At 43.7% G+C, this 12892-nt stretch overlaps 1 protein-coding gene across 1 annotated transcript in view; it reads left to right on the forward strand.

Moving 5' to 3' along the window:
• TBX2 (T-box transcription factor 2) overlaps positions 1-12492 on the forward strand; it is a 35843-nt gene extending 23351 nt beyond the window's left edge. Inside the window, exon 7 of the mRNA XM_007442350.4 lies at positions 10397-12492. Within this exon, the coding sequence (XP_007442412.1) occupies positions 10397-10879 (483 nt within the window). The 3' untranslated portion in view covers positions 10880-12492. The remainder of the gene's footprint in view (positions 1-10396) is intronic.
• The last annotated feature ends 400 nt before the right edge of the window (positions 12493-12892 follow it).

Consider the following 12892-nt stretch of genomic DNA (forward strand, 5'->3'; position numbering starts at 1 on the left):
GAACATGCAGCTATGCTTCCAATGTGCTGCTTAGGAGTCACCCTCTGGGGGAGATGGGCGGCATCTAAATTTAATAAATAAATACATAAACAAACAAGCAAACTTTGAGCCCACTCACAGGGTTGTTGTGAAAATAAATTGCAGCACATAAAAGGCTCTGTTTTCCTTTTTTTTTTTTAAAAAAAAAAAGCATATTTATTATTTTTACTCGGCATTTCTCTGCCTGTCTTCACCCCCGTCACCAGATTTTAGTAACAGGGAGCCCACCATTTTCCCTGATAGACTAATCCATTCCTAGGAAGTTCTCCTTACTGAAACATTTCTTCTATTATTTAGCTCAGGGTTTTTTTAAAACATTGTGAGGGTTGGGCAGGAAATAAATATACTACTTACTTGTAACCGTTGCGTTTTAATTTAGGTATCGACGGAAACAGCGATAGGGCCTTGCAGCTTTATATAATGGAATGCTTTTGTTGATTAAAAAACCAAAAAAGTTCCAGTCGAATTTAAAACCCTGCTTTAATGGGAAAGTTGAGTGTGTCATTCCAAAAATCTGGATTTCATTTTTGAGACGGTCACTCGTATCCATTATGCGTGAGAGTTGCATCCGTTTCAATTGCGATGAAAACCCGGAGCCACAAAATATATTATGCTTTAATTCAAACAAATGGCAAAATGGTTGCAATCGTTTTGATGTGACAGCTTTGAACGGATAGACTGTGTCCAATAAATAGATAGGCAAGCATAAAATGGTAATGGCAAAATGACATTGCTGAACATAAATAATAATGTTTAAAATGCAAGGTTGTCAGTTGTTTGGAGCGCCCTGGGGCCCCTGTTACAAAAGGGAGCAGTTGGAAAAATATGCGTGTGGTTTAATAATACTGGAAGGTTTAACCCAGTGTTTTTCAACTTTGACAACTTTAAGACGGGTGGACTTCAACTCCCAGAATTCCCCAGCCAGCATCTTAAAGTTGCCAAGGTTGAGAAACACTGGAACCTCAAATGTGCTTGAGGCATAATTGTAAAAAAGAGTGTGAGACACCCCCCCCCATTGCTCACGATCCCTGAGATCACACGGACCACAACGGGAGAATCCGTGATAGAGATGAAATCTGTTTCCTTGCAGAATCTATCCACAGATTCCAACCTGGCTTCTTACCACCTCATCTGGGAAGAACATTACCATTACAGCTTTGACGTGGTTGCAAATGTGCAGTTCAAATTTAGTTTGGACTGTTAATACCCCTTGAGGGAAACGGATTCAATTCAGACGTCTGGAAATAGCTCAGAAAAAAGGTGTTTTTGCCTAGAAGATTCAAAGGAGGGATTTGATCCAATGGCTCATGGCTAGAGTAAATCTTTGAATTAACATGACGGAGTGATCCTGTCTCCTTTCAACTTTTCTGCAGGCTAAATATACTTATTTTTCTTTATTTTTGATCCATGTGTCCAGTTTCTATCCTTCTGATCATCGTTTGGGTGCCATCTTCCAGATGGACATAATTTGGGGGCTTATTTTTAATGGTGCATTTTTGAAAATTAGATGTTAGGAGTTCTTATAGCTGTGTTTTGTTCATGCGGTATTCAAAGCTGCAATTCTAGAATATAACAGTGTGTAACCTGGATATGTGCTTGTGCTGGAAAGGGCACATATGCTGCATTTCCAAGAAAAATGCTCAGAACATCACACATAGTAATTCATCCCCCCACCTCTCTGTTCAAAGGATTTCAAAACCGAGTCTTAGTTCAAAAGTGGTTCCTTGATTTTCTTCTCAGCCAGTTAGTTTGATTAATCTAATGTACACATCACTCAGTACAGAACAAGAGGTACCATTTTTCAGAGGTTAAAAGATAATTTTCAGTTAATCAATGTGGTGGTCATCTCTTGTTAAACGAAAATACCCCTATATTCATTAAAAGTCCTAAATTTGTGCCCTTAACTCACACTTTCACCAACTAGCTCCCGAAGAGATTAATCAACTGGATATTGTGGACCTCATCTTAAAATAAAATAGTATCTATTGTAGCAAGAGGGAAACATCTATTAAAATGCAGGCATAATAACCAATGGCCCACCCTCCCCAACAGGGCAGAAAATTGGATCTAGTTAGCCAATGATACTTTTATTTAAGCCTCATGTTCTGAAACTTAGTTTACAGATGCTTATTAAATTTCAGTTTCATCAGTTACTGTCTAATGAAGAAGCTGCATTATGAATCGAGGAAAGTTACAAGTTTTGGGGGGCTTTCGGCAAATCTATACAGTTATCGTTCCAAAAACTAATCAGAATTTGCTTCATTCTGAGAATGCATGGAATAACGACAACAATAACAATAGATTGAAGATGCGCCATCAAGTTAGTGTCAACTCTTAGCGACCAGATAGATAGATAGATGTTCTCCATGACGATTTGTCCATAAGCTGGTCCTTCAGGTCTTCCAGTGGTGTTGTAACTGAGTCCCTCCACCTTCTGCTGGTCATCCTCTTCTTCTTCTTCTCTTTCCTTCCACCTTTCCCAGCATTATGGGCTTCCCAAGAGAGCTGGGTCTTCGCATCATGTGTCCAAAGTAGGATAATTGGAGCCTAGTCATTTGTGCCTTGAGTGAGAACTCTGAATTGATTTGTTCAATGATCCATTTTTTGGCTGCTTAATGGTATTTTCAGAAGTGTTCTCCAACACCAAAGTTCAATTTACATCGCTGCTCATCTCAAATATATGACTCTGGGTGGCTCACAGCAATTATATTTCACCAATAATAATATCATAGCATTTAACAAATTAAATAAATAGTTCCTTGTCCTCAGACGTTTGGAGCCTGAACCCCCAAGAGAATGAATGGCTTTTGAAGCAACATGTGGCAGAGTAGAGTCACTCTTATTCTGGCCCCCCTCCCGCCTATCTCTCTGCGCCGCTGTATGACTTTTCAGCTACTGTCTTGAGATCAATGAACATGCTCAGGTCTCATTGGGCTGTGTCCGTTTCCTCTTCAAATCTTTAGGGCACTTTCCTAATGTTCCATCTTGAGGTTCTCCTAAAGCTGCTGATACTACCTTGTTCTTCTGCAGCAGCGGGTCCCTGGAATTTGGTAAGCATTCATGCTCATGGACTGAGCACTGGAAATAAGAGAGAACGATTGGTAAAGATGTCCCAAGTTGAATTCAACTCTTGGTGACCACATCCACACAATACAGTTATTTTAGGAGTGATAAGAACATAACAGTTCTGTTGGGTCTGGCCAAAGTCCAACCTAGCCTGGCATTTTGTGTCTCCCAGTGCCCAACCAAATGTCTCCCGAGGGCTTGCAGGTGGGAGATGGAGACTCCCCACCCAGCTGGAATTGGGAGGCATCTGCCTCCAACCTGGAGATCAAAGAGTCTTCAAGACTAATAACTCGATAGACTGTTCTCCATACATTTCTGCAACCCCCTCTTTCCAAGCCATCCAACTTAGCAGCCAACGTACAGTGGATTCCACAGGTTATTGATGCTTTCTTTCCTCTGTCCTAAATTTGCTTCCAGCTTCGCTAGATTTCTCCTGGCAGTAGCTTTCGGAGAAGAGACGAAGACCAATTTCTCCTCCTTTGCTATTTCCAGGACTGGCGGGATTTTTCAGATCTTGATCACGGCTTCCTTTAGTTCTCTTTTTTCAGCGAAAGAGTCACCCATGTTCACACCTTTTCTCATAAAGGTGGTGATGATTTTGGCTGTCCATTTCTGTACTTTTCCTACCATTCTCATATCCTGGCAGCCAGGACTGGACCCAGAATCCTACATGCAGACCCATTATATAGATCTATTGCACTGTCATCTCAGTTTTATTTTCAGCCTGTTTCCTCATGATTCCTAGCACAACATTCGCCTTTTTTTAGCTGCTGCAAATGGAATCAACCCCTTCTCTGAGGTCTCTGCTGGGGCCTCTTGGTTAGTTACAGACAACTCAATCAATCGCCTTCAGTCTGAAACTAGTTTCCTTTTTTTGCTCTAGTGTTGGGACTTTTTATTTAAGTGTTGCCCTTGCCTTCTTTTGGCGTGCCTTATGGACTTCCCAAGCAACCCTACCATCCTGAGATTTCCCTGTGGTCTCCCATCCAAATTCTAATTAAGTCTGCTTGAACCTTAGCCTTAGGGAGAGCTGGGTGGCATTTTTTAATCGGTTAGATCAGTGTTTTTCAAACCTGGCAACTTTAAGATGGGTGGACTTCAGCTCCCAGAATTCCCCAGCCAGCATCTTAAAGTTGCCAGGTTTGAAAAACACTGGATTAGATCATCCCATTACAACAGCAACTCAACCTTCCTTGACTTGGCATCTGCCAGCTCTCTGTCCTTCTAACTATGTAGGACTACATTTCCCAGGGTGCTGGCTGGTGAAATCTGGGACTGGTATTTCCCAAGATATTTGCAAGACGTCTGACTTAAATACAGATGGCAATGGAGGTGAATATGTGATTAGATACAGATGTTTTGGGGCAGGGGAATGCTGCAGAAGATACTAACTGCCACCGAACTTCATTATTGGATTTTTGGAAAACTGGCAACGCAATAACTTCTGTATGGTGAATATATTTCCATCAGAAAAGCAGTGCGTCCTAATTTCCCCTGAATTTACCTCCTAGGGGTGCCTTTGATGATACTTTGGGCTGCTAGGCCAGGCGAGTAGAGGATGGGTCTCCTTGTTAGGCCCAGGTATGTAAAGATGTGTGCTGGGGGGTTCCGAGGCATTGCACGGCTTGCTCTTTCACAGATTTCAGCAAGAAAGCAGAGGGATCAGGCAGTGGCTCCCGCCGCACGATATCAAGATGCTTGCAAGCACATCCTAGTTCTCGCGGATGAGCGGTTCAGTCAGGGATGGGGCCACCGTTCGAGTCCCACTTTTCACACAGAAGGGCGAACGGCGCTTTTTTGAGAATAGTCAGGCAGCTCCGAGTCCAAAGCCACTTTTGGGCACGAGGAACCAGATAATTTGTGCCAATAAGACGACGTATCTATGCTCTGGTTTATGGAGCAGCTCCGTAGATGGAGCCCTTGGTGCTCTCTGAGCTTGGTGGTCTGCCTGCAGACGTTTCATGACCCGACTAGGTAACGCCATCAGAGCCCCAAGGACCCCACAGTCCAACCCTGAGCTACGTATATTCTCTTCTGTTAGGTCCGTAGGTCCACCCCGAACCTTGGAGGGGGGACCATCCGTCCCTCCCCACCCAGACTCTTTTGAGAGCTTGACCCTGGATGTATTTTGACCTCCACATGTGTTTTGTACTCCCCACCAGCACACAAAAAAAGCTGCAGCGTACGTCAGCAAATTCTCAGGCATTGTTTAAAAAAAGTTTCTAGCCCTTAAGGGCGCGAGCAAAGCCTTAGAGTTTATGATAAGCAGATGCGGAATTATACCATCCTGCTTTGTACATTTATGGTAAGTTCCCAAATAGCTAAAAAAAAAAACATTCTCAGAAGCTGGGCTGGAGCTGGCATCGCATCCGACTACATGGCTTGATTTGGCAGCAGCTTCCCCAACTTTTGCAGTAGCCGAATAGGAAAAAATCCCATCCTACGGGCGCTGTAGCTTCTTGGGTGGGTCAAAATAGCTTTTCAGAAATGTCCGTCAAGTTTGGGAGGAGAGAAATGGGGGGGGGGGATGCCTTTAATGCCTACAGGAAGGGGGAGAAACAATGTCCAACCGTCTTCTCGAGGGCAGGAATCCTCTTTCACCCTGACAGGAAGGCTGCTACCAGGCCCCCCCCCCCCAAAAAATGGATGTTTTTCTTTGAGATGTATTGGAACTATGGGTGACAGAAAGGGGCAATTTATTAGAGACCCTCAGCCGACAACCCTGGGGCTCCTCCTCACATTCAGAGTCCACCCTGAAGCATTTCATGGAAGACGTCCCCTCCTCTGAAAAACTTCCGAAAGCCGATTCACTTTCCCAGACGGACCTGAGCCCTTGGGCGGACCTCCGATGGGCCTGCCATTTTGCCTGCTCTAAATCTAATGAGGAGCAAATGCCTCTTGTTGGTTCTCTTGTATCTCTGCCCTGTTACTCCAACGGTGCCTTCCAATTTTTTCCTCTTTTTTTAACTCCACGGAAGGGCCTGCTTGCATAGATCTGCATAAGAAGGGTTCAGGGCATCAGTGCTAGGGGCATAGTTTTCATCGATGAACAGCATTTCTGATGTACATTTGCACACCCACACCCTACCTTCTAGCTCTCTGCAGCCTTTTTGTGCTCCAGGACAAAGCATTCCCATGTTTCCGGTGCCCCATGGAGCATAAATCTGGCAATTGACCCCAAAAAGCCTAGGAGAACCTCTGTGATGGTAGTAGTGCCCCAAGGTGGGACTCCCCAGCCTTTGAAACATCTCTTTGAACATTCCTTATTCTTTGTTGGTACCTGTAACTTCTTCCAGGTACAAAAACGGCATTCCTTTCCAGTTCCCCAGTCATGTTGTAATACTTCTTTCGTTGCTCATGTATGCAGGATCATCCGTGGTCAAAGGTCTTCGTACAAAATGAGAGTTGTGGCCTTGGCTCTAAGGACCTTTGTTGTTGTTCAGTTGTTAAGTTGTGTCTGACTCTTCATGACCCCATGAACCATATTGCGCCAGGCCTTCCTGTCCTTCACTGCCTCCCTGAGTTTGCTCAGTTTCATGCTCATTGCTTCAGTGATGCCATCTAACCATCTCATCCTCTGCCGTCCTCTTCTCCTTTGGCCTCCCATCTTTCCCAGCATCGGGGTCTTCTCCAAAGAGTCCTCTCTTCGCATTAGGTGGCCAAAGTATCTGAGCTTGAGCTTCATTATCCATCCTTCCAATGAGCAGTCAGGGTTGATTTCCTTTAAGATTGACTGGTTTGACCTCCTAGCAGTCCAGGGGACTCTCAAGAGTCTTCTCCAGCACCACAGTTCAAAGGCATCAATTCTTCGGCTCTCAGCCTTCTTTATGGTCCAGCTCTCTCAGCCATACGTTTATATAGAAATATAAAAGAGACAGCAGAAGAACGTTATGGAGGGAGGTAAAAATCAGAAGAAGTCTGGCAGCACCGTTTCCTACTCACAAACCCAAAAGCTTCTGTCTTTTAATAAAATTTGCTAGTCGGAAACGGTGCCACCATAGACTAACATGGCTCTCCTTCTACAATGGAGGGAGGTATGAGCAGAAAAGGCCGGGGCCAGTGGGGGAATAAAATCAGATTGTTTTCAATAGCATGTCCTCCCTGTACAGATGACCATGTTATCTCGATATTCTGATTTAGGAGACTAGAATATTCAAAGAGTATCTGATTGGGGATGGTAAAATGATCCAATGTTTCTTTTATTTCCCCAGACATCCCAAAACATAAAGAAAGCTTTAAAAAAATGCCTGGAGTTTTACCTGTTCAGTTTAATTTTATTGGCTTTTTTTCCTTTGTTTTATTCGGTTGAAATGTTGTCGACTCACAGCTGTATATAGAGTTATTCTATTGTTTTATGGATCGTGCCTTAAGTGTTTCAATACTGAAAAACTGCATAGATAGTTTTCTAAGTGAAGACTGTAATTCTGTGCACGCTTACCTGGAAAAAACGAACTAGGCTTACCTTGGGCTAGACATATTCGTATAAATACTTTTCCCCATGATTGCAATTTTTCCCCCTGCTATTTAGCTTTTGCAGGAGAAGAATTTCCTTTAAAAAAAATAAGATTCTTATTTATCCATGCTTTTTCAGAAAACCCAAATGGTTTTGTTTTTCATCTTCTGAGGGATCTGGTCGCATTTATGTCTTACACAAAATAACTATAATTTGAACATGTTTTGTTCAACCCCACCCATCTATTTATCTGAGACCAGTTCCTGTGTTGCTCAGCAGGCCTTGTTGTTCTGTACACTCCGAATATTGTATTGTAAAATAAAATGTTGGTTGCCCTAATAAATAATCCTGGCAGGTAGGATGGAAAACAACCCAGGAATATGGTTTTATATCAAGGAGAACAATTTAATTACAGTGTTCTAGTCCATATGAAAAGGAGGGGAGAGGGAAGATGAGTCATTCTTTCAATTAACTGAATGTTGTAAAAGAATAGGTGCAATCTATACATTATTTTATTTAATCTTTATTTTACCATTGGAGGGTGTGAAATAGCACGGTCAGCTCACAAGTTTATGAGCAACAAGAAGGCCTATCCCATTTTAAGTACGCATACTGTTTGCACCCTTGCCGAATGTGCACATCGTGCAAACAATGTGCGTTTCTGCACGCTGTTTTCACGCACATCTGCTTTTTGTACAGACATCTCCTTTGCAGTAATTAACCTTTCAGCTTGCATATTGTCTCTCAAAATTGTGATGTTTAGAATCTAAATTTAGCAAAATGTGTATTTGGAGGTCATTAAATTAATTCCTCTCCCTTCCCACATTGGCGATGGGGGGCATGGAGAAGACTCTTTGAGAAAGTGTAAAAAAAAATCGACCCAGTTCTCAGTGGATCTTTTGCTATGCCATTTAGGCAGTATTTGTGTTTATCAAACTGATTCCAAAGCTTTTGTAACATCTCTTCTCAAGCCAAGACAGTTAGTGCGTGCTGCATATTGATTCAGAGAAATAACTTTCTTCCAATGCAAAGTTATTTTTAAGTCATCTAAAAAGTGGTGATATGAAAGGGAGGGCTGTATTCTGCAAGCAACTTTCTGAAGATAGGCCACATTAGGATTCCCAGGACCAGTTCACCAAGAATTTACAGATTAAATGCAATCCCCAAATGCCGGCTGGGGAATTCTCCCCTGTTTTCCCAAGTTTTGAAATCTGGATGTATTTTTCTGTTCATCTCGATATTCATGGCGTTTCAAAGTCGGTGAAAACAGAGTTGACGGTTGCTGCTGTTAGCTTTCTTAGCGTTTCCTTTGCTGCAATTTTATGTTGCATTTAGGATTTATAATCCTGCTTTTTTGCTATTACTGTTTTGTTTTATGGGTCAAAGCCAAGACCCTTTACGACTGGGCAGCGTGTACAGTTACGAAGCAAATGAATGGACGATCGGATTGATGCGGGTGGGAAACTGCCTCCAGTATTTATGGGAATAGAGGGGAAAAGGCTTGACTTGATTCGCATGAAACCCAGGTGTCATTGCTCACAACTGCTGTGCAAATGAAGAAAGCAATTGCAGGCCCAACAGCTTTGCACTTCTCTTGACTTTCCCCAGCACCAGAAGACAAAAAAAAATTAAATACTTAGCAGCATAGGAGAGACAGATTCTGGACCGGCAAGCTGCATCCCAGACTGAAATAGTAATATATTTTTACATTTTATAATATATTACTATTCTGAAATAGTAATATATTCAGTAACTTCAAGGAGTTGAAAAATGAGGGGGAAAGAGGCACTTTGCAGGCTGGGTTTGTTTGCCCCACTCAGTCTGGACCCCAAGTCTTCAAGCAGAGGGAATGCTGGGAAGTGTAGTCCTGGCCCATTTTAAGGTGCCAGTTCACAGGCTGGCAAAGGCAGCCCTTTGCATGGACAAAAGGCATGGACAATTCTGTCGGGAACCTCACCTGAACTTTGGGCTGTAAACGGGAGCAAAGAGAAAAGGAAATGAAGCAAATGTATCTGTCCCTGTGGCCAAACTGGGCTTTGTTTCTGCTTGCCTTCGTTCCAAGTCGTGGCGGCAAGCGTGGCCTTACCGTTAGGTGGAGTAAAGGAAGGGCCACTGGCAGCAGATTCTGGGAAGCCCAGTAGAGGTGGGAGGAGAGAGCTGGGTGCGGTCGTGGGTTTATTTACAACATTTGTAAGCCACTTCACAGAGGGGGTCCACCGGTCAAAAAGGTCAAGAGGGCAGTCTCTATGGTGCAATCAAAACTCTGCCGGGGTTTGATGTGTGTCATGCACACGGAGCGTCAGTTGCACCGTTAGGGCAGCGCTCTTGACTTTTTTGACCATACCTCGTGGCCCCCTTGACTTCCCATTCACAAAATCCTGACCCTCTGCAGTGGGATCTGGGAGAATGACCTTGGGAGACAGGAGGGAGAGCCGCAGAGTAGGCAACGGTCAGATTTATTTGTTTGTTTGTTTATTTCTTTATTTATTAAATTTATCCCTGCCCATCTCTCCCTAATGGGGGACTCTGGGTGGCTTACAACTCATTAAAACGATAAATAAAAATACAGTTGCATAAAACCTAAAACCTATACAAAACAGATAAGAGGCAGCTGAGCCCACAGCAGGAATGGGACGTGGGAAGCATCTCAGAAGGGACCTCCCTAGTTTCTTGGACCGTAAAAGCGAGGGGAGGAAGATGTACTTTCAGACTTGCAAGATTCTGTTCATGTAACCTTACAGTGAAAGATAGAGCTAGTATTCCTGGGTGTGCTTCTTGTCTGGACTACCTCGCAGGGCTGGCACCTTTTCATCTCTTCCTCTGCCTTTCTCCTTGCAGGGAATCCCGCTGCCTACGTTTGGTGGACTCTTTCCTTACCCATACACTTACATGGCGGCTGCGGCTGCCGCGGCCTCTGCCATGCCGGTGACCAGTGCCACCACCGCCAGCTCGCTCTCCCGGAACCCCTTCCTGAGCAGTGCTCGACCTCGCCCGCGCTTCAACCCCTACCAGATCCCAGTTGCCATTCCTCCCAGCACCAGCCTCCTGACCACCAGGATGCCTGCCAGTCTGAACGCCAGCTCAGAAGGCTCCAAGCCTGGGAGCAGCCGGGAGTCCAGCCCTCTTTCAGATCTCCCCGTCCCGAAATCCAGCAACCAGCGGGCGTCTCTGTCCCCCAAAGCATCCTTGAAGGATTCCATGAATGAGCTCCAGAACATCCAGAGACTGGTCAGCGGTTTGGAAACCCAAAGGGAAGTCTCTCCCGGCAGGAGTTCTCCCAAGTCGACGGTTCACGGAAGCAGTCAACCTCCGAGAGCCTAGGAGTCACTGGGAAGCAGATGTGTACAGCACACAGTATAAATATTTATTTTTTAAGAAAAAGAGGAGAGGAAATTAACATGGGTCAGGGGATCACAAGCATCAGTAGCTCGGTGCCCTACTGAGATGCACAGGTAGAGCCAAGGGCCTAGGAGAGGAGGCTACACAGGTGGGCAGGCAAAGCATGCAGGAAGACAGTTGCTAACCCAGGTTTTCGAACTCCCGCTGTGATCTCGACAGCTCACCGATATCTCTGTGTTTTCTGGCCCTGGATCGAGCAGAATAGGTCAGTTTTAAACCAAACGCATCTCTAAAATGGCCCTCAAAGAGGAAAGTGATGTTCCAGGTCACTTCTAACTATTTTTGGAAAATCTCCTGGCACTTTTCTTCCTCGAAGAATTGAATTTTGAAACCCGGACAATGCCTCGGGACTTTGTCCTCCAGTGCTAGGATGATGGGGAAGAAGAGAGCTTTTTAAAAAGCTACAGTTGTTAGCAAATTGGGCAGGGGGCACCCAGTTTGGCTAGAGGAGGTCAGCAAAGTTTTCACAAGTGTTGTCCTTCAACTCACCAACTTTGGAAGGCCACCAAAAAAAAAAAAAAAAAGCAAAATAAACATGAACGTTCCTCCCCCCGCAACTTTCAGAGTTGGTACAATCCATGTGTGACTTTGGAACTTTCCCTTTTTGGACTTTCTCTCTGTGTATCAGAAAAAAAAATTAAAAAGGAAAAAAAAGAAAAAGAAACATAATATTTATGGAATAAAATGGTAATTTCTGTAAATAAGCTATACGAATTCCCCAAATATGCAAAAATTGGTATTAATTTATTTAGAGTTGTACATTGGAGTGTACATAATTAGAGTTTAACTCATGTTTGATTGTTTTCTTTTTTCATTTTATGTGAACATATATATTGTAAATGAAGACCTGTTTTCAGAGGTGCCGGGGGGGGTCAAAAACCAGGGAAGGTGTGGCTGGGGCTGTGCAATCAAAGCTCCGCCCAGTTTTACATGTGATATAAAAAGGGCGGGGCCTTGGTTGCACAGGTGCAGCAGCCATCTTGACTTTTTTGACCTCCTGCAGACTCCCCTGCTTGTTGAATTCTTTGTGAATGGAAGAAACGTTGTTCTGTGTCTGAAAGAAGGAAAAAGTTTACCCCGTCTGTCTGAAGACAATCGTACCACTGGCATTATTTTTAGATCCCACGAAAAGGACTAGAAAACGATCAAATCCTTCAAAAGGAACTCAACAGGGAAAATATTACTTTCTCATTATATATAGTTCAAAGAACAACAATGAATGAGTGAATGATTTTTTTTTTTAAAAAAAAACTTTTACAGTGCGGGGTATAAAAAAAAATCAGTGCAGGAACCAACCTCAGGTTTTTATTTTTCACTCCAGAGGGAAAATGAAATAATACCAGAAACCTTTAAAACTATATGAAAATTTAAAACATCACATGGACGGTGTGCTATATATTGTTTTTTTTTTTTTTTTAATGGCATAATTAGAAATGTGCTGGTTATTCGGGTATCTTATCGGTTCAGTTTTTGGGATGAGTCCTCTCACATCTTTCAATAAAAAAATATTCAAAGAATGTTCTTCCCCCTTGGTTCTTCTCTCTTCATTTCCCACTCCTGGGCCCTGGGAATGGATGGGGGGGGGGTATAATTTGACCCCTCCTGAGCCCCAAGGTGGGGACCTTTCAAATGGCAAAGCTTTGGGGAGGGGGTGACCTTGGTTCCTCAGCCCCACACTTTCCTCCTTGCTGTGATGGACAACTGAATCTCTCTGTCATTCCCGAAGCCAACCTCTCTTCCCTGTTGAGCTGAAACTCACCCAACTGGATTGTAGCTGTGGTGGAGGTAGGTAATTTCAGAGTCTGGATCTCAGAGCAAGCAGGGGAGGCCAGTTGGATGCTATAATTTTGTGATTGATTGATTGATTGATTGTGCCATCAAGTCATTGTCGGCTCCTCGCAACCACATGGATAGATCTTCTCCAGGAGGGTCTGT

The sequence above is a fragment of the Python bivittatus genome, unplaced genomic scaffold (genome assembly GCF_059951505.1).
Source record: "Python bivittatus isolate LINGU-HERP-01145 unplaced genomic scaffold, Pbiv_v1 ctg000690_np1212, whole genome shotgun sequence".
Taxonomy (NCBI): domain Eukaryota; kingdom Metazoa; phylum Chordata; class Lepidosauria; order Squamata; family Pythonidae; genus Python; species Python bivittatus.